Source organism: Leptonychotes weddellii, chromosome 13, assembly GCF_054177405.1.
Source record: "Leptonychotes weddellii isolate Sample4059 chromosome 13, ASM5417740v2, whole genome shotgun sequence".
Taxonomy (NCBI): domain Eukaryota; kingdom Metazoa; phylum Chordata; class Mammalia; order Carnivora; family Phocidae; genus Leptonychotes; species Leptonychotes weddellii.
The window spans coordinates 61,818,651-61,841,302 of NC_138381.1; the positions used below are offsets into that span (position 1 = coordinate 61,818,651).

Below are 22,652 nucleotides of genomic sequence, written 5' to 3' on the forward strand. Positions count from 1 at the left end.
AATAAATAAAATCTTAAAAAAAAAAAAAGATTTTTATTTATTTGACAGAGACATAGCGAGAGAGGGAACGCAAGCAGGGGGAGTGGCAGAGGGAGAAGCAAGCTTCCCGCGGAGCAGGGAGCCCAATGCGGGGCTCGATCCCAGGACCCTGGGATCATGACCCGAGCCGAAGGCAGACGCCTAACGACTGAGCCACCCAGGCGCCCCAAATAAATAAAAATCTTAAAAAAAAAAAAAGCAACCACCACCACCCAAAACAAAAATACCAAACATCATTAGCAAACAGGGAAAAGGATATTAAAACGACATTTGCCAGGCCCTTGGGTGGCTCGGTTAAGCGTCTGACTTCAGGTCATGATTTCAGGGTCCTGGGATGGAGCCCTGCATAGGGCTCCACACTTAGCGGGGCGTCTGCTTGTCCCTCTCCCTCTGCCCCTCCCCCTGCTCGTGCTCATTCTCTCAAATAGATAAAATCTTAACAAAAAAACCCACCACGTTTCCATTTTCTTTCAGCAGATTGGCATTAATTTAAAAATTCAGGTGATTCCCAGTAGCAGTGAAGAGGTGGTGAATGTGGTCTCAGGAATGCTGGTGCCATCCACTAAGTTGCTCAGCCATACTAATTAGTTAAACACGCACACAGCCTAAGAACCAGCAATTTTACACCTGGGTACAGTCGATCCTCATTACTTATAGATTCACTATTCGCAAATCTGCCTACTCGCTAAAAATTTTAAGTCCAAATTCAATACTTGTGGTACTTTTGTGGTTACTCACGGACATGTACAGAGCGGCAAAAATTTAAGTTGTCTGATGCACGTGTTCCAATCGAGCTCAAATGAGACACACTGCCCCCCCCACCCCCCACCTCAGTCCAGCTCTCTTTAGAGATGACCAGGGGATGGAGACTGTGTAGTGCAAGAAATTCTGTCCCTGGGGCCAGCTGGATGAATCTGTATGCCACTCATGCAAATCACCAAACACTTCAGAACCTCATTTTCTCTTTGTAAGAGAAAACAGATCTACCAGAGGGAGTTGTTTTTAAAATTTAGAATTATAATGTATGTGAGATGTATGTATCCGTTCACACACTTGCCTGAGAAGCAGTGGTTCAGAATCCACTAATTCAGTCTTTGCAGTGACTTTACAGAACTACTGCAAATAACAAGAACCAACTGTACACACACAGAGACACTACGGCACTGTGCCCCAGGAGATGTAAGAACGTTCACAAACTTAGAAATAACCCAACTGTCTATTAGAGAATATATGAATAACTTGTGACGTATTTATAAATAAAGTACAGGATTCCCAAACTTTTTGAGTTTCTGACCTGAGGACCCCGGAACCCCCTTCTCAAAACCCTCTTTTCTCTTAGTTATCCCCACCTAACGAAGAACCCATGTTTAACTCCAAGGGTTCCTATCTGTTCGTTTCTAGTATATCCTAGAACAGCGCTGCCTTATAGTAGTGTTTAATAAACATTCTCCAAAATTATAGGAAACAAACCATTACTGAGTGTCCATCCATGAAAAGAAACAGTACAAATCGGGATGGGCGTGCGGAGAATGGATAAAATTGGGAAAAAAAAACTGTTAATGTTCACTATTTTAAAAACTGTATGTTGTAATCTGTTGTTTTTTTTTTTTTGTAATCTGTATTTCACAAAAAAGTGTCCCTGTAAGTATTCTTACAATTAGCTGACAATTATAAAGGACGGAATTGTTAAGTATGCCCAACCATATTTAGCATTTTTCTACAAAAAAAAAAGAAAGGTTTTCTTTTTGTTGTTTTGGTATTTTAAGGAACAAACCACAATATGCCCAGAAAGAAAGGTCAGGCAACTTCAGAAGCAGTCAGATCTTCAGAAACTCTAATCATCATCTCTTTAAAATGCCTGCTGATTTGGAAGATCTGCCAACTCACATGGTTATGCTTTTACTTACCTTAACAACTCCACACTGCTTAAAGAAGTCTGCCAGATCATCTAGAGTCACATTGTCATTTAAGCCTTGCACATAAATTGCACTGTTGTCAGAGTCTTCATCTGGATCTACAGGTGGGCCTTACAGAGAAAAGAAAGGAGTTATTATCCTGTATCTACAGGGGCTGATTAACCCACTAGTCACTACTGCTCACTGGTAATTACTACAAAGCTAAGAGAACTACCAGCCACACTAACAAGAATGCCATGGAACTTGTGGTCTCCTTTGTCTAAGGCTATTATGAGTAGCTGCTCACGATAAAGGGAGCCCTAAACTGCTTCTAAAAGCAAGAATATCACACTGATCTACCAGGCTGCTGAGCTCTAGCATGCACTTACTTCGGTGCTGTTCATTTATAAAGCATGATACAAAATTCAAGAATTCAAAATTACCTAGATCAAGATCTGGTCCTTCGTCCATGGGTCCTGCCAACCAGGAAAGATCACATAAAACACTATTAGTGCACGTCTTGCAAGCTATAAACCTTACAAACACACATAGCTATCTACTATACCACCGTTTGATGGGGCGTCATTAAATTCAAAATGACCCGCACTGCTAAAATGGAGCAGTGCCCCTTTAACATTTGTGAAAGATTTGCTAGGGTTTTGCTTTTTTTTCTTTGCTGGTTTGCTTTTAAACCATTAACCAAATACACTCTCAATGCTTATGTGCCAAATTAGTGTTAAATTTAAGTCAAAATTTTTCCTCCAAACAAACCAAATTTAAAAAATGTATTCTCCCCCATATTACAGAAGCAGTTGCTCAATACTTCAAGTTACCCTTTGTTTTGTAACCATAGGTTAACCTTATTACCCCTAAGACAATGCCGGCAGTACCCATTAGTCTCTTTGTATAGATCATTTTTAAACCGCTTATGAAACTAATAAAAAATTATAGTTTTCTAAAAACTGACTGTATTTTTTTAAACACTATCCATGGTAATACTCAAAAACTTACCACCAGGCTTATTGAAGCCACCTCGCTCTCCAGCGCTGCTGGGGGGATAAACGAAGAAATGAAGGCCTTTCCCTTTAAAAGCCAGTACCGCTCTGAGCCTTGGGGGGGCTCGTGGGGGAGAAGGGCACTGGCTAAACACATCTCCAAACAATGCATCTCTCTCATCTCGTCACTATGCCTTTCTTCAGGGCAGCTTGCTCAAATTTCCTTTATATACAACCTTGCTTGTCTGATTGTACACACCAGTGTGGTTGGTTCCTTTCATTTCGGGGGCTGGTATTAATAGTGCAATACTTGGCAAATCAGGGGGGGAAAAAATCGATCCCAAACACCCACCCCATCAGCTGAAAAACAGGGAGAGCTTGTTGTAGAGAGGAGTAGCAAGCTGGGGCAACTGCTTTCCATGTTCATAAAGGTGCACCCTCAACCTCTCCTAGGGGAGAGCCAAGTGAGGCTTCCTAACAAGTCACAGTATAATAAAGCAGGAGACAACCACATTAAACGCCTACAACACACATCAGAGGACGCATCCAGCCAATCTTCAGCATAAAGCCATACAATTCAGGGCACTAATGGATTTAACAATCGCTGTGAAAGGAGAATTTACAACAAATACCAAGGCTCAACGGACTGGGGGTGCAACTTTATAGACACATCAGTTGAGAACAGTGACGACAGCAGTATAAAATGACTGCTTTACATACTGTAAAAACAGGGGGAGGGAATATGAAGGGCCTTTTTTATTTTTCCTTTAAAATTAAATAAAGGCAGCTCCTCAGTGGGAGGCCCTGAGCTTTTTCTAACCAGTATTGCACCTTTAATACCTGAATATACAATTTTCAAGCTGTTGCATGCAGCTTTGTTTCCTTTTTAAAAAGTACACACCATAAAATGTTCTCTCTCTTTAAACACAAAAGTTTACACTTTAATGTTATACAATTCTAGAGTATTATACCTCCTCTGGTTCATTACCAAATAACAAGTATGCAGTTACCAAAGTTACAGAAGGATTCCATTTATACAATGAATACATTTTGTTAAAAATATTCTATGTATATTTTTCCTCTCCATATGGACACCGTGTCTAGTCCCACTTTTCATTATGCTGCCGGCTGAGTACTGAGTACGGGTACTTTTTAAGTATTGAAGTGTATACAAGGCTCTCACTTTGTAACCTGTAGCATATAAATGCGACAAAGCATGTTAAAAAGTTTCCACGTTTAACAGCCAATGAAAATATCAAAATACTGAGGCAATGAAAAAGGGCATGTTAACAACATTGAGTGCCTTACCTGCAGAAGACACTGAAAACCATCACCACACCAGAGTGAAAAAGAGGGGAGGGGAGAATGCCCCCATCCTGTCCCCAAGGGATCCAACCGACTGCCTCACAGTCAGTTGAAAAACCTGTGGGAAAGCCATGACTTTTTTTTTTTCTATGGCTCCAGGAGACTTCTTCAGAAAGAGGGGATCCCTCTACTAGCAAAGTCTAGCAAAATTAGTAGAATTATCACTTCTGGAGTATTAAAATGAATGAACTTGAAATTGGTTTTGCAATTGGAAAATACTAAGAATTCTAGGTGATTGGAGGAGACGTGATGATAGTAATTTCAAGTGTCTACGTCTATTTTAAAACATCCATAAAGAAGTGAAACCTTTATAATGGAATGACATTCTCCAAATCAGACCGATTTTACTTAATACCAAATTGTTCATCAATTTTTGTGTGTTGTCAAGTAACTGTTTCTTCCAATAAAGATTTCACCAAAGACTTTTAAGTTATGCAGAATATGCAGAACTGCATTTTCAATGTTATCTTTCAATAGGATACAAATTTGAGAACACAAAAATTAAAGATCAACTTTTTATCTAATTTTGAAGGCCATTTCTATATAAAAAAAGAAACCCTACCCAATTTTTCCTTGAACCAACAGTGGCACCAAATCCAATTTATACATAATATGTATAACATTCTGCATAACTTTTTTTTTTTTTTTTTTTACTAGTTTATATAGGGACAGAACACACACAGAACTAAGCCTTCTGGATTATGTTAACCACCAACATTATACCTCACCTTCATCAAAGTACAGACACCAGAAGGGGAAAAAGGGGTGGGAGAAGGGAGGGGAGGGGCAGGCACAGGTAGCAGGATTATGCTATTGATCTAAACAAAGTTTTCTAAACCAGATTGTGCCATCTATCAAAATGGTCAAACCGATTTAGACTTCTCAAAATCTCCAACAGGGAGTGATCCTGTAATTATTTACATTACTCTGCAAAAAGCTATTAGACTTTTCTGTGTACCAGGTGCACCTCAGGCCATAGTTCAGGAGTTAGGGGACCAAGAATTTCATCATTACGTTCAACAATTCCAAATATAAACAGAAGTTGGGGACAAACATTGTGGAAAACAGCTGCATTCCTTTTCTGCAGTATATATACACCAGGTATTTCAAGACAACCATTCAGAGGCAATTAGTTAAAAAACCTAGGGGTGTTAGAAGGGTTGTGTGTGTTCCATCCCGAGTCTATTACCCACAGAGGCTTTGACCTCTGGAAACCATGAAGGGAACTGAAAGCTCTAGTTTCAAAACCATTCTTTGTTCTCCCCAACCCAACCAAGTAGATTGGCAGGGAAAAAAGCGAACTGCCACTTAATCTATGCCACAAAGATGACATTTCCATGTTTTAGAAGATGGCCTGGGCTCAACAGATTGTCCATGGAAATGCAGAAATAAATTTCTTATGTCTTTCAGTCCCTTCTTTCCATTGAAAATCCTATGGATGAAACAAAATTAGGTAAAAGGAGAAAAGGTTTGCTCTTACCCCATTCCACCGCGTCCTCCTCCCCGCCCACCTCTGCTCATGCCTCCACGATCAAATCCCCCTCTTCCCCTGCCCCGGTTATCAGGGCCACTCATGCTCCGGTTCTCTCCTGGTCCGGAAAATCCTCCAGACTCCTGCCCATAAACACCCATGCTACTGGGGTGGTCCTGTCGGAATGAACCTGAGGAAAGAGTCACATCTGTAAGCCATGGACCAGCATTTGAACCATTGCCTGTCGTACTTTCTCCTGGAAACACAGAATGCTCAATTGCAAGGTACTAACCAAGGCACCATCTTCTTTAAACCTAACAAAGCACCTCTAAAAGTAGGGTCTTTTAAGTTTAACCAAAACTGCTGGTTCATCAAAGCTGAAGTAATCTTACAGTTAGCCTAGAATAAACCACCCAAATAAGAAAAAAAGCCCTCAGGTCAACAGTTTACAGGGTTTTGTATCCTAGGATGCCTCCAAAAGCTACTTCTTTAAACTACTCTCAAGAAACAAAAACCATGGGGCGCCTGGGTGGCTCAGTCGTTAAGCATCTGCCTTCGGCTCAGGTCATGATCCCAGGGTCCTGGCACCGAGCCCCACATCGGGCTCCCTGCTCAGTGGGAAGCCTACTTCTCCCTCCCCCACTCCCCCTGCTTGTGTTCCCTCTCTCGCTGTGTCTCTGTCAAATAAATAAATAAAGTCTTAAAAAAAAAACCAAAAACCAGGGGCAGGTTTCTTAGGGCTTTAGTATGTTGCTGAAGCTTAGGCTCCATCAAAAAGCACTACTCATCTCATAGCCATAATGAAACATACCCATGGATGGAGTTTCATTAAAAAACAACTATCCAGGTAAAAATTAAATTGTGAATACAGTTTTGAGTTTTTGGTTACTTCTCCATGTGAAACTAAGTGTTCTATGAGAAGGACTTTTTTTTTTTTTTTTTTGCTTTATAGATGTAAAAAAAAAAACCCCAAACCAAAATATAGCATTTACTTGACTATCAAAATTGCACTAGTCTCCCAACAGCTATCTGCTCACGTCCTTTTAATGAGTTGGGGTGGGCAGGCCACAGGAGTGCCAGCTTCACTCAGTGCATATAACCTCCTTAAAGAGAGCAAGGCTGGCGTCTTAAAATGTTTTCTCTGGTCAGTTACAAACTCTCTTTTCTTTTTGGCAAGGCATACTAACAATTAAATTGGAGAAAAGCACTCATGTCTTTAGTGGGACATCCAAGTGGTTAGCCAGGATGTTATGTCCTAAAGATGCCCTAGAGTCCAAAACTAAACAGCGGTAAAGACCATTTCCCCATGTTCAGAAACTCCAAACATAATCATTCTTATTTGGTTTTCTCTCTTAGCAACTCACTCTGCTGCCCGTAGCTGCTGCTCTGTTGGCTATATTGACTTGGAGCCTGGCTGTAGGATCCAGTTTGGGGGGGATAACTAGTGGGCGGCTGCTGCCCATAGCTGCTTTGTTGACCATAGCTACTCTGCTGTCCATAGCTGCTCGGCTGCCCATAGGTGTTCTGCTGAGAGTAACTGCTCTGATCATAACTAGTCGGCTGTGTAGAGGAGTAGCTGAAAGAAAGAAAAAAAGCTTTTTAGGAAGGAGAGGCTTGTTATTTCTTCAAGCCCCCTAAATATAAGAGACATTCATAGCATATGACATAGAAATCCTTAAAAACACACTTACTTTCTACATATCAACAGTCTGAATTTAAAATAAGCAAATATTTTTGTATTCAGAATACAGCTTTAAATGCAAAGGAGGGGAAAACTACTGAAAACCAATCTATACATTATACAACCCTTAGAGTCTTCTCTTTTACCTCCCACCTCCTTAAAACCATAGTTTTCAATTAAATTCAAGGCAAATTTGGGAGTTTGGTGTTCCTGCATTAAGGGAAGAATATGTGCATGTGTACTCAGTGGGAAAGCCACGGAGGAAAAGGAGGCAGTTAAGCATGGCAGTTCTAAGCCTGCCTCCCAACAATTCCCGTCAATCATGACAGTGACTGTTCTGAAGGTACAAGGCTGCCCGGTGTGTGTGTGTGTGGCCACACAAACATGGCAATTTTCTCTTGACGTCTGTTCAAGTTTCAAACTGTTTCGCTATATACTGTATACAGTTTCAAACTTCCAGACATGCTTGATCATCTATAACTTTCAGACATGCCTGATCATCTATGAAATCTTAATGAAGAAAAGATGGATAAGGTAACTTCAGAATCATGGCACCGTACAAGAGTATTCAGTGGATCTTCATCTTTCGACATGTCAACCCCAGGCAGAGAAACTAACCAATGATACCTTTCTTACATAGAAATAAAGCTTAATTAAAAGAACTGCTATTAAACTTTAAATGAACTATGGTAATGAAAATAAAAAAAGACATCATATTTAAAAGTACTACTAAACTAAGCCTCTCTCATATTCCCCAACGTGGCTGTACAGACTCCCGAGCCTCTCTTCACAGAGTGTACCTACTCAACTGGCCAGGGTTACTACCCTCCGCAGCACAGGCGGGCTCTGTGGAAGAACTGCTGTAAGCCCTGCCCACTGCTGCTCCATGCTGTACACGTACCCGGCCAATTGTATTTTGTTCCCAAACCTGTTCACACCTGCTGCACTTTCATGCGAAAACCAATGAAACGGAGTGCAAAAAAGGGAAGTGCTACCTCTAGCAAAACTAAGTTAACACTTTAGGACACAATTCAGACAGTTCATTTGAAAACTTGCTTCTAATTAAGTATGAGTGAGAAAACTTGCAGTTCTTCCTCCACTTTACAAGAAACCCAAATGAGACACTGTAGCTGCTGGGGTGGTTAACATGTAAGACAGAGTGCAGAATAAATCTGTAGACGAAAGGCCCTGGCCCAATCATTAAAAGACCTGTGCATGGGGGCACCTGGGTGGCTCAGTTGGTTAAGCATTTGCCTTTGGCTGAGATCATGATCCCAGGGTCCTGGGATCGAGCCCTGCATTGGGCTCCCTGCTTATTAGCAGGGAGCCTGTCTCTCCCTCTCCCCCTGCTTGTGCTCTCTGTCAAATAAATAAATAAAATCTTGAAAGAGTTGTGTATGAATGGACCTCCAAGTTAAGTTAAATATGAAATGATTAAAATGAAGTTTCTTTCTTTCTTTTCTTTTTCATGTCTTCCACTTGATCCATCCTAACTGCATTGGAGGAGGTGGCTTCTATGATTGGGTTTACCTGCTTTCATATACTTGTTTCTCATCCATCTGAATTAACTAAAAGAGCAAAATTAAAAGGAAGAACCTAGAATGGTAAAAATGTTGTTTGTGTTTAGAGAAAAAAGTTACTGACTGCCAGGTACTGCTACAGGAACCTAAGACTGAAGTTTTAATGTGTGGTCAAGGCTCATCACTGGGAAAGTCAGATAACCCGTTTCACCTGAGGAAGAAGCAAGCTGGTCAACAGCCTGAAAAAAAAAACTGTTATTCTACTAGCTCACTGGCCATGAGAACAAAGATACTGACCTGGTAGGAGGATAAGATGGTGGTGCTGTGACTGGCTGCATGGGGTAGCTCCCAGGTACCTGGGGATAACTGTAGTTACTCTGTCCATATCCTAGGCTGGGCTGGTTGTAACCCCCTGTGCTAGATTGAGGTTGACTAGTCTCAGCGGGTTTGTTACCATCCTGCGGTCTAAAAGGAGAAATAAAAAAGTAAGACTTTTTCCCTCAACCATAGAACTCCTGGGTAAGACCTCTATAACCTCTGAGCAACGTGCAATGTTAGCACTGAGCTTGGAAGTAAATACAATTGTCAACTGAATTGTATCAAACCCAGTCTCGGTCCAACTGTATTTGCTGGAAGAGAACACTTCTAAGAAAGGGGGAGAATTAATCACATCCACAGATGAGATACCAACATGTTCCACTCGTTCCACATTAGCAGCTATCAAAGGCAGTTACAGCATTTTCTATTGCCAATTTAAGTGATCTGGGAGGGGAGGTTGTTTGTTAGGGAAGAAAATGCTTTCCCCCCCCCCAAAAAAGGACTGTTGGAAGACAGACAAGAAACCTTAACAATAATGCAAAAGTGTCACGTTAGAGTAACATTTATATAAGTTCATGGCATTTATAAATTTGGATTACTGTGAGTTTAAATTTCTCATTTATTAAGACAGACCTGAAAATACATGTCCTAATTTGGACTGCCACAAATAAACCTAACCTTGCCTGAAAGTCTCCATAATGGAAATACCAGAGCACGGGAGGGAACCACCCCCTCCCAACCCCAGCTCCCAGGAATGCTTGGATGAACTGGGAAATATTAAATAATGAAAACCAATCCCAGTCTCAAAGGAAAAAACAAAACAAAAACCCCCAGGGTTTTCTATTACCTCTTAGCCCTAAGAGTTCGCAACAAGACTGTAATAAAGTGAGCTATTTTAAGCAAACCGCCAAGAATGAGCAGGCAAACCAGATAGGATGTGGAAGTACTGGTTTCTCCAGAGCTGAAATGGGTCACAAGCCCCCTCTTTCCAGTGGAAGAGGGAGTAGCTGACACTGATCATGAGACAGTTTTAAAGTGGTAAGGACTAAAAATCAGGGAAAGAAAAGGAACAACAACAAAAAATTATAAAAAACCAATTAATATATAACCCCCCCCAATCTATGGCTTGGATATACTGTTGCAATGGATCATCAAATGGGACTTCCAATAGTTGAGAACATTCTGAAATGCCTAGGTCACCTGAAACGGAGCCCTAGAGGAATCAGTGAGTCAGTTTAATCTACCTACTGCACAGGATGTCTAGTAGATGTAAACTACCAAGTAGCTCTGATTACTCACTGTGCACTTTAGAAGTAATTTCATGAGTGTTTGCCAGAGCTAAGTTCTTACCTCTATAGTAGGCAAAAAGTCTAGGTTACAAGTTGATCTCTTGTTTATTCCCTAAAAAGTCTTCTTTCAAATCAGAATTCAATGTTCCTTCAAGATTGTATGCAGAAGCCACCTATGTGCATTGCCTAAAGCAAAGACCTGAAATCTTCTGTTAAGTAATAATCAATACTGTTTACCTGCTAATTCGTCATGGAGTATGAAATTGTTTGCCAAAATATTCACCCCAAAGCAGGGTACCCAGTTAAGAATATATACTTGCCTGTGATATTTAGATAACCAAGCCACTACATAATACAGAAAAAATGTCAATTCCTTCAACTGAGACACCAGTATATGACTTCCCACCTCCTCTGTATTGTGAACTGCCACGTTTTCCCCAAAGAGAAAGCTGTTATCCATTTACAAGGTCAATAAAACCAATCAGTTGTTCTGTTGTGAAGGAAAACACACATTCCATTTTTTTTCCTGGGTTTGGTAAAGTAAATATAATAGTTCCCTCCTACCCTAAAAGGTCACCCTTTTGAAACTGAATGTCTAGAAACTAGGTATCTGGCCAGTGACTTTCCTCATCTTAGCCCCTGGATAGCACAATTTCTCTATTAAATGGAGAACAATGTATCTGTGGTGTGTTCTAGAGCATTACTGTGGTGACTATAAGCACATAGCCAACCTCTGAAAGTAAGTATTTAAGAGTAACCATTAAAAAGGAATGAAGTCCTGGATTCTCTAAGTGCGTGTAATTGCTCTCTTTCCCGAAACAGGCTCATGTGCTCTGGTGCAAGAACTAGGGGAGTGTGGCCTTACCTTGCAGGTGCGGTGGCTGCCGGCTGCTGCCCATAGGCTGGGTAAGCAGGCTGAGTGCCATAAGCAGACTGAGCTGCATAGGAGGCCTGGGTGGTCGTGACCGTAGCAGTGGTGGTATCGTAAGCACCAGTGCCGTACCCCTGGACAGGCTGACTGTACGCCTGGGGGGCAGTCGGAGTAGTATAACCTAGAACAAAGGAGAACGACGTCAAATTTCTGGCTCCTCAGAGAGCTGCCTAGACACTTGCTAACAAAACAATTTGTAAGCCACCTACTTTAAAGCATCACAATATTTAGCCCCTTTAAAAGGTTCCCCTCCAGGATGAGTAGCAACAAACCAGTATTTAAAGCCTGCATTGTCTGAAAAGTACCCAGTTTTCAGCATGGCACTCTCTTTAGCTCTAAAATCACACCTAACAGGAGGAAACAGGGTATGCTACAGAAGTGTTGGTACAGAAAACAAGGTTCCTGCTGCACCTTCCCCTCTGGATTAAATAGGAGAAAAGTCTGCTTTTGGGGATCCTATACGGGTCTTGCAAGCAGGCCTTCTTAACAATTTCCTCAACTAGTTAAGTCTCCCAAAAAACTCTCAAGCAGGAATAAAACGTCCCAGAAAGGGAAAAGGCAATGACACACTGCTAAAATAGCTAAAAATAATGATCCAGGTAGCATCTTTAGCATTAAAATTACTTTGCTTTCAGTCCTGAGCATTCCAGCATGGGCAGTTCATTTTTAGTTAAAGGAAACTGAAATCCCAGAAAACATGTGTTTAATTTTCAGTGGGAGATGTCCAAGAACTGCTACTTTTGTTTCAGGTAACAACTAAAAAGATGCTTGTTACCAGCACTAAATTTTGAAATGGAACTTGAGTAATAAGATACTACAAATTACATTTGCTTAAATATAACCAACAAACGTTATCTTATTTGACCTTTCAGGTAAATGATTTTAATTAAACTTAATACTCCCCAAATAAACCTTTAAAAGGTCAATGTTTTTCACATGTTGAAACCATCTAAGAGTCTACGCTTGTCATCAAATTACCCACCCTCCATTCTTTTACCTACCACCAGCAAAAAGGTCTTTTTCCTGTTTGGAAATATTCAAAGTAGACCCTACTAGAGCTAGCCCCATGCTAGTCCCCTAACTAGGTATCACAAAGACCTGCTGCGTTCAGAGGTATAAGGCAAACCAAGGTAGGTTCTCTCCCTAGTTCCTGCCTCTACCAGACCAGGCAGGGATGGAAACCCTTTCATCTGGAACTTGGGCTTGCAGTGTGACAAAATGCAGCTCCTAACTTGAGTCCTTATTCTGTGAGATGTGTTAGAACCTTTCCTGGTGCTGGGCTCTTCTCTCTAACCCCTTCTCATGGTCAATGAACACAAGCCAGCCATGCAATAAAAACTTGGGTCTAGTTATCAGCATTTATACCCATCAAAAAATAGTCCACATCTCACTAAAGTAAAAGAGTTTGAGTACTTAAGACAAATCTTGAATTAAGATCGCTCACTTTAGTTAAAATTTAGGGCCGTAACTTCAGTTAGAATAAAGTGTCCTCACTATATGCACAACTTACTAGCCAACAACAAATACCAACTTCTCTTTGTACAACCTAAAGTGTCACCTCCTGTAGCACAGAGTGTAATACTTTTTTTCTCCATTCCGAACATTTTAGGGAAATTCTGAAATTAATTATACACGAAGACAGTAATTTCCTTCTCAAAACTGCTAGGTTGAAATGTGTATGAAAGCATAATGCACAAAACAGAGAGCCCCAAGCAATGCAAGTTTTTTGAGTTGGCATGTCACTCATCTGTTTATTTAATTTAAAAGTTCCTTGCAGAGTCCTAATGTCACTCATATAAAGCACTCATTTATTTAAATTTAACTGGAATCTAATTCCACCTACCCTATTACTCCTACACAGATTTTTTTTTCCTACATGATGACAAGACCATCTATAAGAGTCACAAGGGCAATTAAAAGCAACAGCAACAACAAAGACTGATCAGAGCAATAACTGAATATTATAAAACTACGCAGTAACTCTTAGAGACTTGAAGTGCTAAAGATTACGGTAGTAGACACTGGGTTAATTAATAATCTTTTAATTAATCTCTAGTACCCACACAAACAGCCAGGCAAATGAGCAAAAATTAACAGAGCAAAATGATTTAATGACAATAAAAAAGATCAACGGCAAAAGACAACACATCTACTTTGTGCTGATGACTTTAAGGAAAAAGGTAATAAACATTACACAAATCAACCAAAATTTTTGTTCAACTTGAACAGTAAAAACTGAAGTTTCTATTCTAATTAATGAAACGAGATTTATATGGCCACCTTCTCTTAAAGCTTAATTAAAAAAAATTCTATTGAGAGAAAAGGGTTTTTTTTCTACATTCCTTTCAGTAATTATCCAATGACTTTTATGTGTAAAGACAGCATGAAGTAAGGAAAAAAGTGTGCTTGAAGCCACTTACTACCTGTGAGGGTCCTAACTTAGTTTGGTTCAGCCTCAGTTTGCCCACCAGGTTTAATTCCAGTCTCTACACTCCAAAGGTTGATGGGAGCATTAAAGGAGGTATGTATGGTTCCGCATAAACTATAAAATCCATAAAACAGTCCTTATTAAGTGCAGTTTCTTGCTCATCAAAGCCACTGGTTTCTGTATCAGAATGTCCTACATTTTTGTCTTCATGGTGGGACTTGTTCAATTAATGACAATGAGAACACAGGACTCTAGAGAACCTAGAAGACCCGTTTCCTATAAATGACTTTTTCATATCCCTACAAAATGGTCTAGAGATGCCAAAGGCTTAATCTAAGCTGTATTATTTATTTTCAAGTGATACTTATTTTTAAAAATGAGGGAAGGTTGGGGCGCCTGGGTGACTCAGTCAATTAAATGTCTGCCTTTGGCTCAGGTCATGATCCCAGGGTCCTGGGATCCAGCTCCACATCAGTTTCCTGCTCAGCAGGGAGCCTGCTTCTCCCTCTATCTCCGCCTGCCACTCCCCCTGCTTGTGTATATTCTCTGTCAAATAAATAAATAAAATCTTAAAAATGAGGGAAGGTGGTCAAAAGCTACAAACTTCTGGTTACAAACTTAAGTATTTATTAAATAAATTATAAAAATAAATACATCCAAGGATGTAACCTACAGCATGGTGACTATAATTAATAAATCGTATTGTATATTTTAAAGTTGATAAGAGAATAGATCTTGAATGTTCTCATTGCAAGAAAAAAAAATTTTTTTTTTAAGATTTTATTTATTTATTTAACACACAGAGAGAGTAAGAGCACAAGTAGGCAGAGCAGCAGGGGCAGAGGGAGAAGCAGGGCAAGGAGCCCAATGCTGAGCAAGGAGCCCAATGCAGGGCTTGATCCCAGGACCCTGGGATCATGACCTGAGCCAAAGGCAGCCACTTAACCGACTGAGCCACCCAGGCCCCCCACAAGAAAAAAATCTGTTAACTGTGTGTGCCAATGGGTAGTAACTAGACTTTTTGTGGCAATCATTTCACAACATATACAAATATGGAATCATTAGGTTGTATACCTAAAACTAATTATTATATGTCAATCATTAATAAAAATGAAAATAGCTTGACTACGTAAAGTTCAATCTCACAATTTCAAAATTCTGTGCTAAAAATCCAAACTGCATAGTTCTAGCTCCAGCTTTTCCTACAGTTGCAGCTAACACCAGTAAAAGTGTAAACATTTCCCATCCTATTTGAGATATGCATTAGTTACACAGATTAGGAAATACTGCCCATCAAATCCAGGACACTGTCACTCAAGGAGATAAATTATAGATACAGGTTTTTCCCCTACTAAAGACTCTGAGATAAAACTACATATAACTTAGGGAACTGAAAATAGTTTGACAATAAGTTTTTACATTTTTAAGACTTTTGTATTGAATATTCTCTTATAATAATAAAGACAAGAATGGGTGGGTGGGGAGAAGGTAGGGATTCTAAAATGTTACATAGCAGCATTAAACATAAAAATCCTTATAAATTTTTCACATACTCCACTCAATCCTAGCATTAGGATACACTTTATTCTAATTCTCGGAGTAGTTTATTTTTTAGCTCCCTGGAATGCTGTTATTTAAGACATACTATGAATTAAAATAATTCATTAACATTTAAAACAGAAAATAAAACGTATCTGGACTGGAAACCAACCAAGAGACAAACATTACATGCAGGGTGGCAGTCTGTTCCTCTAAATAAATCTACTCATGCAATTTTTCCTTCAGGGAATAGGGGGGAATCAGCTGGGGAATAGTCATCTGAAATACCTTTGGGAAGGTGAACAACTATTATTAAGGCTTGACACAAAATAATGTAAAATAAAGCAAAACCTTTCCCAAAATCACATAAAGAAAAGGACATGGATCTGTGAATGGCACCTGAAGCAATTTCCCATTAGCACCTTGTTGTGTGTGATGTTAGAAAGTTTGAGGGTTAAACAGATGAAAACACCTAAAGGGTCAACATTACAAGGTTAGACAAGATGGAAAGCATTTCCCATGCAAGAATGAGCAGGATAGTCAAACCTGTACTGGTCCCTTCTACTGTGGAAAGCACAAAACAAAAAGTAGAGGGTATACTATCAGATGAAGCAAACAGATGTGAAAATCAGTTTGATTTTAAGCAGCTCACTTTAAGAAGGCTCACTCTTACCCAGTATTACCATTAGCACAATCTTTTATATATTCTCCATTTTGTTATAAGATCATTTGATACACTGAATGAAATAGTTAAAAGGAAATTATCCCACCCACATTCTATGAGAAATCCTTTAGGAGAACATAAGGGAAAGGAAAAAAAAAAAGAAAAAGAAAAAGAAAAAAATAGCTCCTTCTAAGAATAAAGGATCCTCAGATGCCAAGGTATGGAACAGAATATACACCTGAGAGCGTAAGTAACAAGATTCTTAGCAAACACCCCAGTGGCTATGACCCAAAAGTCTCTCCAAGGCAGGCCTTACCAGCGGGAGGCTGTCCATAAGAAGTTGCATAGGCGGTCTGCCCATAGGTCGCAGTGGTCTGAGCCTGGGTATAGCTCACATCAGTGGGCTGTCCATAGGTTCCATAACTTTGCTGCCCATATGCCTGCTCAAAGAAAATGGATGCAAGAAGTTCATATATAAACCTTATATTTTAGCCAAAAAACAGACTGACTTATTTCTAAGGCTCTAAAAACTGGAAGAACCAAAGCCAAAAATACTGCTTTCTAGTAAAGATTGTAAAAAACAGACAAGTGATCACAGCATCATGAATGCCTTCTTTCCCTTACCTAATCTACTCAAATTTTTATAAACCTAACTACAAAAAAGTTCCTGAGATAATGAGGCAAACTCCCAGTTAACTATACAGGAGATTAACAAGACACTCTCAAGGGACGGGCAACAATGGAACAGGTGTATAATTGCTATAGCACTTAGTGTAGCACCGTTTTAGCAACTGGAAACAAATGTTAGGAAGACAAAACGAACCAAGAGAAAGAAAAGGAAAATGGGATTAAAATCTGTTAGTTCTAAAAACCAGATTTTCAGCCTGACATAAAAATTTAAAAACTTGCACCACTTCAAAGAAAACGAACTAGAACACTCCAAGTCTCCTGAAGGTTAACGTATCAAGAACTGTCTTTTGAACTTGGACATCAGTAATACTTAAAACCTGGTAAGGAATGAGGTATTCTTCCACCTATTAGCAAGATCACATTCTAGATTTGAATGACCAGTTATATAAGATCTGCCAGAGACATCACACTTCTGTCTGTCCCAGGAAGTTTCAATGGCAGAGTTATTAGTATCCATTTTAGTCATGGACCATTTCAGAATTCGAAGTGGTCTTGAGAACACTAGGACCCTAATTTCCAAAATCTGTTGGCCTAGACTTTTAAACACAAACTCATGTACTGGAAAGGGCTCAGAAGCTCTGTAGCTAGGCAGCCATACAGAGCTGACCCTGCCATTTACTATGTGACCACTGGCAAATGACCTATCTATGCGCTGCTACTTTTTGTTTGCAAAATATCCTAATAACACCTTCTCCTGCAGAAGCACTGTAAAATTAAATTAATTTAAACATAATACAATATGTAGAAGGACCAATTACTGAGCAAGGCACTTAACTTGAGAGATGATACTAGAAAGGTGTGGAGAGCTAGCAACTCCCAGTTTGGGGATGGTGTCATTTATAATGGCACTCCCACTGTGCAAGTTTAAAACGCCTGAGTACTTTTATGATTACAAGCACATCAGTGCTTGCTTCAGTAGCACATATACAAGCACGTCATACTTTTCTATTACCCGATTTTTAAAAAAGAGCCGTACTAGCTATTGTTTTAATGGCTGACAGAAATATTTTGTTTGGGGACGTAACCACATATAAGTATCTTAAAGATTACCTGGGTGGTCTGTGCATATCCTTGAGTGGGTTGGGCGGTGTATGCACTGTAGCTGTAAGAGAAATTAAATGCAAGAACTGAATATAGAACATTCAGATTCCGTTACAAAATCCTCTACAACTCCAGGAGGCTTAGTATTCTAAAAACATTATAATCAATCACACCCAAAGGACTGTTATAAAAAGACTGACTTACCCCTGCTGGGCTGCCGCTTGGCTGTAGGTACTGTAATCTAGAGAAAACAAGGAGAGAAAATAATGTGAAGTCAGCAGAGACAAGGAGAAGAAAAAAAAAAGGGGGAGGAGAAATTCAGGTGGAAGAAGATAAATTCTTTTAACTGTTTATAGAGAGGAAGTACAGGCCAACACAGGTCCGAATGAGTATCTCTTCTCTCTTAACATCAAACCAAAAAAATAAGTCTAAGCCAGTTAAAGTTCAGAAAGTTTGAAATATAATGCCAGCTAATGAGGTCAAGATCAGCTGATTTGGCAGATACTTTAAAGGTTCCCATGACCACAATTCCCTCCCGGGGCCCCTTAACTGCAGGCTGTCATTTCAAATACATGATCATCATCCTAAGACTAACAGAAAACAAGATGAACCAACAGAAGTTTTACCTTCATATAAAAATGAGGCATGCCACAATATTACAATGTTTAACATCAGACTGGTTACAACAGTAGCTACATCTCCCCCAAAACTAGTTTTTCTATCACCCCCTCACTTCAGCATTTTGAAAACGAACCATAATTCCAGAGCAGGGCTGTGACATGGAATGGCAAAAAAGAAAGTCATCCCAATCCAGTATTTTAAAGGCTTTCCTGACTGTATCAGGGCTACATCTCTACAGTAAGTCAAAAGCCAAACACAACATAAATTGCAGCAGAGTTAAGGCAGAGAACAAAGCATGTAATCTTTTTGGGAGTAATTTGGTTTTAGGTAACAACATCTTTTTAAAACTCACAATGATTTCAACTAAAAAAAAAAAAAAGGCCCACAACTTTACTTTTCTTCCCCTCTCTTCTCTTTCTAATCTTTCCTGTAATTTCCCTTTTCATATGAAATGTAAAACATGCACAAAAAAGGACTAAAAACTAGTCCACTGAGGTGTCTATACAAGTAGTGAAAACAAACAGAAAATAAAATGGTGACGTTTTTCATAGCACTACTGAACTAAACATACATGTATTTTAAAATTTAAGGATTTTTTGTATTTTTTTTTAAAGATTTTATTTATTTGACAGAAATAGTGAGAGCAGGAACACAAGCAGGGGGGAGTGGGAGAGGGAGAAGCAGGCTTCCCGCTGAGCAGGGAGCCCCATGTGGGGCTCAACCCCAGGACCCTGGGATCATGACCTGAGCCGAAGGCAGACGCTTAAGGACTGAGCCACCCAGGCGCCCCAAGATTTTTTTTGAGAGAGAGTGACTGTGTACAAGCAGGGGAAGCAGCAGGCAGAGGGAGAAGTAGGCTCCTTGCTCAGCAGGATGAGGGGCTCAATCCCAGGACCCTGAGATCATGACCTGAGGCGAAGGCGGACACTTAACCATATGAGCCACCCAGGCGCCCCTTTAAAAATATTTTAAAAAATTCTACCCAATCTTTGCTCTCCACAAGAAATACATACCTTATTCTATGCTAGAAGACAGTACTGCCATTAGTGCTGAACAAAAGGGTCCTTTCTTTTCCAATCGGAAAGTAGCCCCTCATTTGAAAGCAACAATGGACATCTCAGCTCTTCAGGGAGGGGTTTCTACCCCCACTCTATCCAAAGCCTGCCTCAAAGTCTACCTGGCCTGAGAGCACTGTGCTGAATCCATCTTTTAAAGTAGGCTCACCTTTCTACCACTCTACCTTAACTACTTTCCTTCCTCTGTACATCCTTAACTCAGAACCCTGATTCATCATTATCAAATCAACTGCCTAAAGGTTTTGTATAATGAACAAACTGATTTAAGACAATCTAATGGCATTTTAAGGTTAAACCTTAAGGCATTTTCAATAGCACTACAACTCTTGCTTTCTATGTCCCACATAAAAAGTAAATGCAAATCACTTTTTCCATGAGGCATTTACAAAACAGACAAATGAAGCATCAAAAAATATTTCAACCTTCGTTTTGCTGAGGTGTCTCATGAGAAATGATTCTAAATTGCTGACATGGAAGTTCAACTTTGCAAGAGGACTTTTACACAAGAACAGTTATGTAAAGCAGAAAACTGGCAAAGCTGATACAGAACAACGAATGATCTCAGATCCGTGTGAAACCATCCCATTTAGTCCCATACTGGTGGGCTAAAGGAGGTAGCAAATTTGTTTCCTGAAAACTTATGTTATCTACCTACAACTCACAAACATTATATGGGCTCAAAAATGTTATTTACACAATGGTTAGATTTTTTAGCAGTCAGTCATGCTTTGTTTTTAACCCCCAAATGTGCAGCTGAAGACTTTCACTAAAAATACAGGACAGGTTGAGAAGAAGGGGCTGTAATCCAGGGGGCCTCTAAAGTGCTGGCAATGTTCTCTTTCTTGGTGGTGACTTAGAGGAGTTTGTGTTGTAATTCTTTGTTAAACTGGACATATACTCTACTTTCCTATACATAATATACACGAAGAGAAAAAACATCTAACATTACCTAAAGTAGTGGCTTTTAGAAACTTTAGAGTACTCACTATCAACAGTAGAGATTTAGAGCTTCAAGCTACATCAGGAGTTAAAGTCAGTATGGGGCAATTTGTGGGAACCAAAAACTTTGCTATAATGTCAAGAGGTTAAGGGCTCAAAAAGCTCTTAAAAAGATCTAGCCTCACTCCTTCATTTTGAAGGAAAGGAAGCCAAAGTCCAGATAAGTATGTGATTTCCCAAAGTTCCTCCAGCTGGCCTACTACTGTGTGTCTATGTGTAACACAACTGTAATTCTAATATAGTACACGGAGATTTCCAATAAACAGTGAGCAAATTAAACCAACAAACTGGCATGTCCAGCCACACAAAAATTTCACCATACACATTTTGACTCCCCTCGCTTCCATAGGAAAGGCAGAGTAGCACTCTCCCTTCCCAAATTCAAACACTGCAAGGAAGAGGAAGGTGGAAAGGGCCCTGCGTTTCGGAAACCACTTCCCACCAGGATGTGTCTTGGACTGTGGTATTTCAGAGTCCTCACTCCTAGGGGCACTCTGAACCTTGGCACTAACCGCCGGCATTTACCTGCCTGTTTACTGATCACACAGCTCGGGAAGACTTAAATTGTCTTTAAGTTGCTGGATTCTCGACCCGTTTCAAATTAAATCTCGGAAGGACCCAGAGCTTTTCCGGTCTTCCCTCGACTTCTCCCACTGCTTCTAAGGTCCGGTGTTAGGTGGCCTAAGAATACCCCCAGAGGCAAAAAATGCCCCACCCTACCAATAACCGCAGGTTAGTGCACCAACAGGCTGCGAACTGCAAGTGATGTTTAGGTTACAAGCTTAAACAACTGCCGTATACAAGACCACCCTAGGTTATCACATTCGAGCTCCCGCCCCGGGTTTTCTTTCAAAGTCCAGCACGCGTCTCCTTTCCCTCTCTTCTAGCAAACCACGAAATAAACAAGCCTGCCGGCTTAACCTAGGCGAAGAAACTTGCGAGACGACTGCTTAAGCATAATTCAAATGCCAACTCGGGCCTTTTGTTTCTCCTAGGTCAAAGAGGCCAGAATTTTCTTTCGGTAGGGATTTCTGGCCTCGCGATCCGGGTTGGTCGTTTTATACAACGGATCTCCCTCGGCGTTTGCTGAAAAACGGCCCTGGGAAGCACTTAATTGCTTTTTGGGGAGGAAAGGAGGTGGGATTAATAAGAGTAAAAACGAAGAAGCCCGGGGGTGGGGGCGCCGATTTGGGCGGGCGCTGAAGGGGGAAGCACATTCCGCCCAAAACCCTGTCGGGCAGAAGTTCGGTTTGGGGCTGGAACCCGCCGAGAGGGCAGCTCGGCCGCACCGGACGCCCCAGCCGACCAGGCCATTACGGGGCGCCCGCTCATAGGTCGGCACCCCTCGGCTCACAAACCCGCGAGGCCGTTTTTATTTGCTGCCCCCCCCCCCCCCAGCTTCTCGGCGAAGCAAAGTCGCCCTCCGGCTTGAGCCGCCTCCCTGGAAATGGGAGGGGGTGGGGGAGTCAGAGGAGCGGCGTTGCTGCGGCTTCTCGAGCAGCCGTCGACCCCCCCCAACACCTCCGGCTTAGGGGTGCCGGGCTCGAGGCCTTGCCCAGCCCTCCCCCAACCCCCACGCGGGGCCCGGGAGGCCGCAGGCCCCGCCCACGTGGCGGGCGACCGGGTGCGCGGGGCCTGCCGCGGTCTCCATTGTGTGGCGGCCGTCGGGCCCCGCGCGCTCCCGCCGCCGCTTGCACCTCGCGCGCCGGGGGCGCCGGAAGGTTCCAGAACCGGCCTTCCCGGTGGGGGGAGGGGAGAAGAACGCGGGCCCTCGAGCTCGTCGGGCCGCGGCGGGTACCTCACACCCTTCTCGGCAGCTCCATTCAGTCGTCCCGGCCACCCCTAGAGACGAGCGGCCCCAGATTTGGGCGTCCCGGCAGTAGCCGGCGCGACCGCGGTTCCACCACACTCACCCGTGGACGCCATTTTCTCTCCTTCCTTCTCGTTCTCTCAACGTCCGTCTCCCTCTCACTTTCCCTCTTGGCGCCGCACTGCGCAGGCGCGAAACCCGCAACCTCGGGCGCTACCATCGGGCCAGGCCACGGGGGTGAGGGAAGGAGGGAAGAACCACAGATTTCTCGTCCTTCCCG

General features: G+C 41.4%; 2 protein-coding genes across 3 annotated transcripts in view; both read right to left on the reverse strand.

The window, feature by feature from the left end:
• The window catches only part of LOC102741963 (RNA-binding protein EWS), a gene marked incomplete at its 3' end in the record, with an annotated part of 10,000 nt that extends 6,210 nt beyond the window's left edge, over nt 1-3,790 (reverse strand). The window contains exons 1-3 of the mRNA XM_081801908.1: nt 2,946-3,790; nt 2,378-2,410; nt 1,947-2,065 (exon numbers count right to left, since the gene is read on the reverse strand). Coding sequence (XP_081658034.1) covers nt 1,947-2,065; nt 2,378-2,405 — 147 coding nt within the window. The remainder of the gene's footprint in view (nt 1-1,946; nt 2,066-2,377; nt 2,411-2,945) is intronic.
• Nucleotides 2,378-22,622, reverse strand: LOC102739946 (RNA-binding protein EWS). Of its 2 annotated transcripts, XM_081801906.1 has the most exons (10): nt 22,476-22,622; nt 18,071-18,107; nt 17,876-17,927; nt 16,452-16,578; nt 16,018-16,035; nt 11,439-11,625; nt 9,264-9,431; nt 7,130-7,341; nt 5,775-5,955; nt 2,378-2,983 (listed from the first exon to the last, which is right to left on the reverse strand). In XM_081801906.1, exons 1-10 carry the CDS (start codon nt 22,486-22,488, stop codon nt 2,911-2,913), a joined length of 1,068 nt encoding a protein of 355 aa, XP_081658032.1. In that variant the 5' UTR covers nt 22,489-22,622; the 3' UTR covers nt 2,378-2,910. The 2 variants fall into 2 exon arrangements, with proteins under 2 accessions (XP_081658032.1, XP_081658033.1); XM_081801907.1 differs by lacking the exons at nt 2,378-2,983; nt 16,018-16,035 and adding an exon at nt 4,003-4,120 and having other exon boundaries at nt 16,452-16,575; nt 22,476-22,619.
• Between the last annotated feature and the right edge of the window lie 30 nt (nt 22,623-22,652).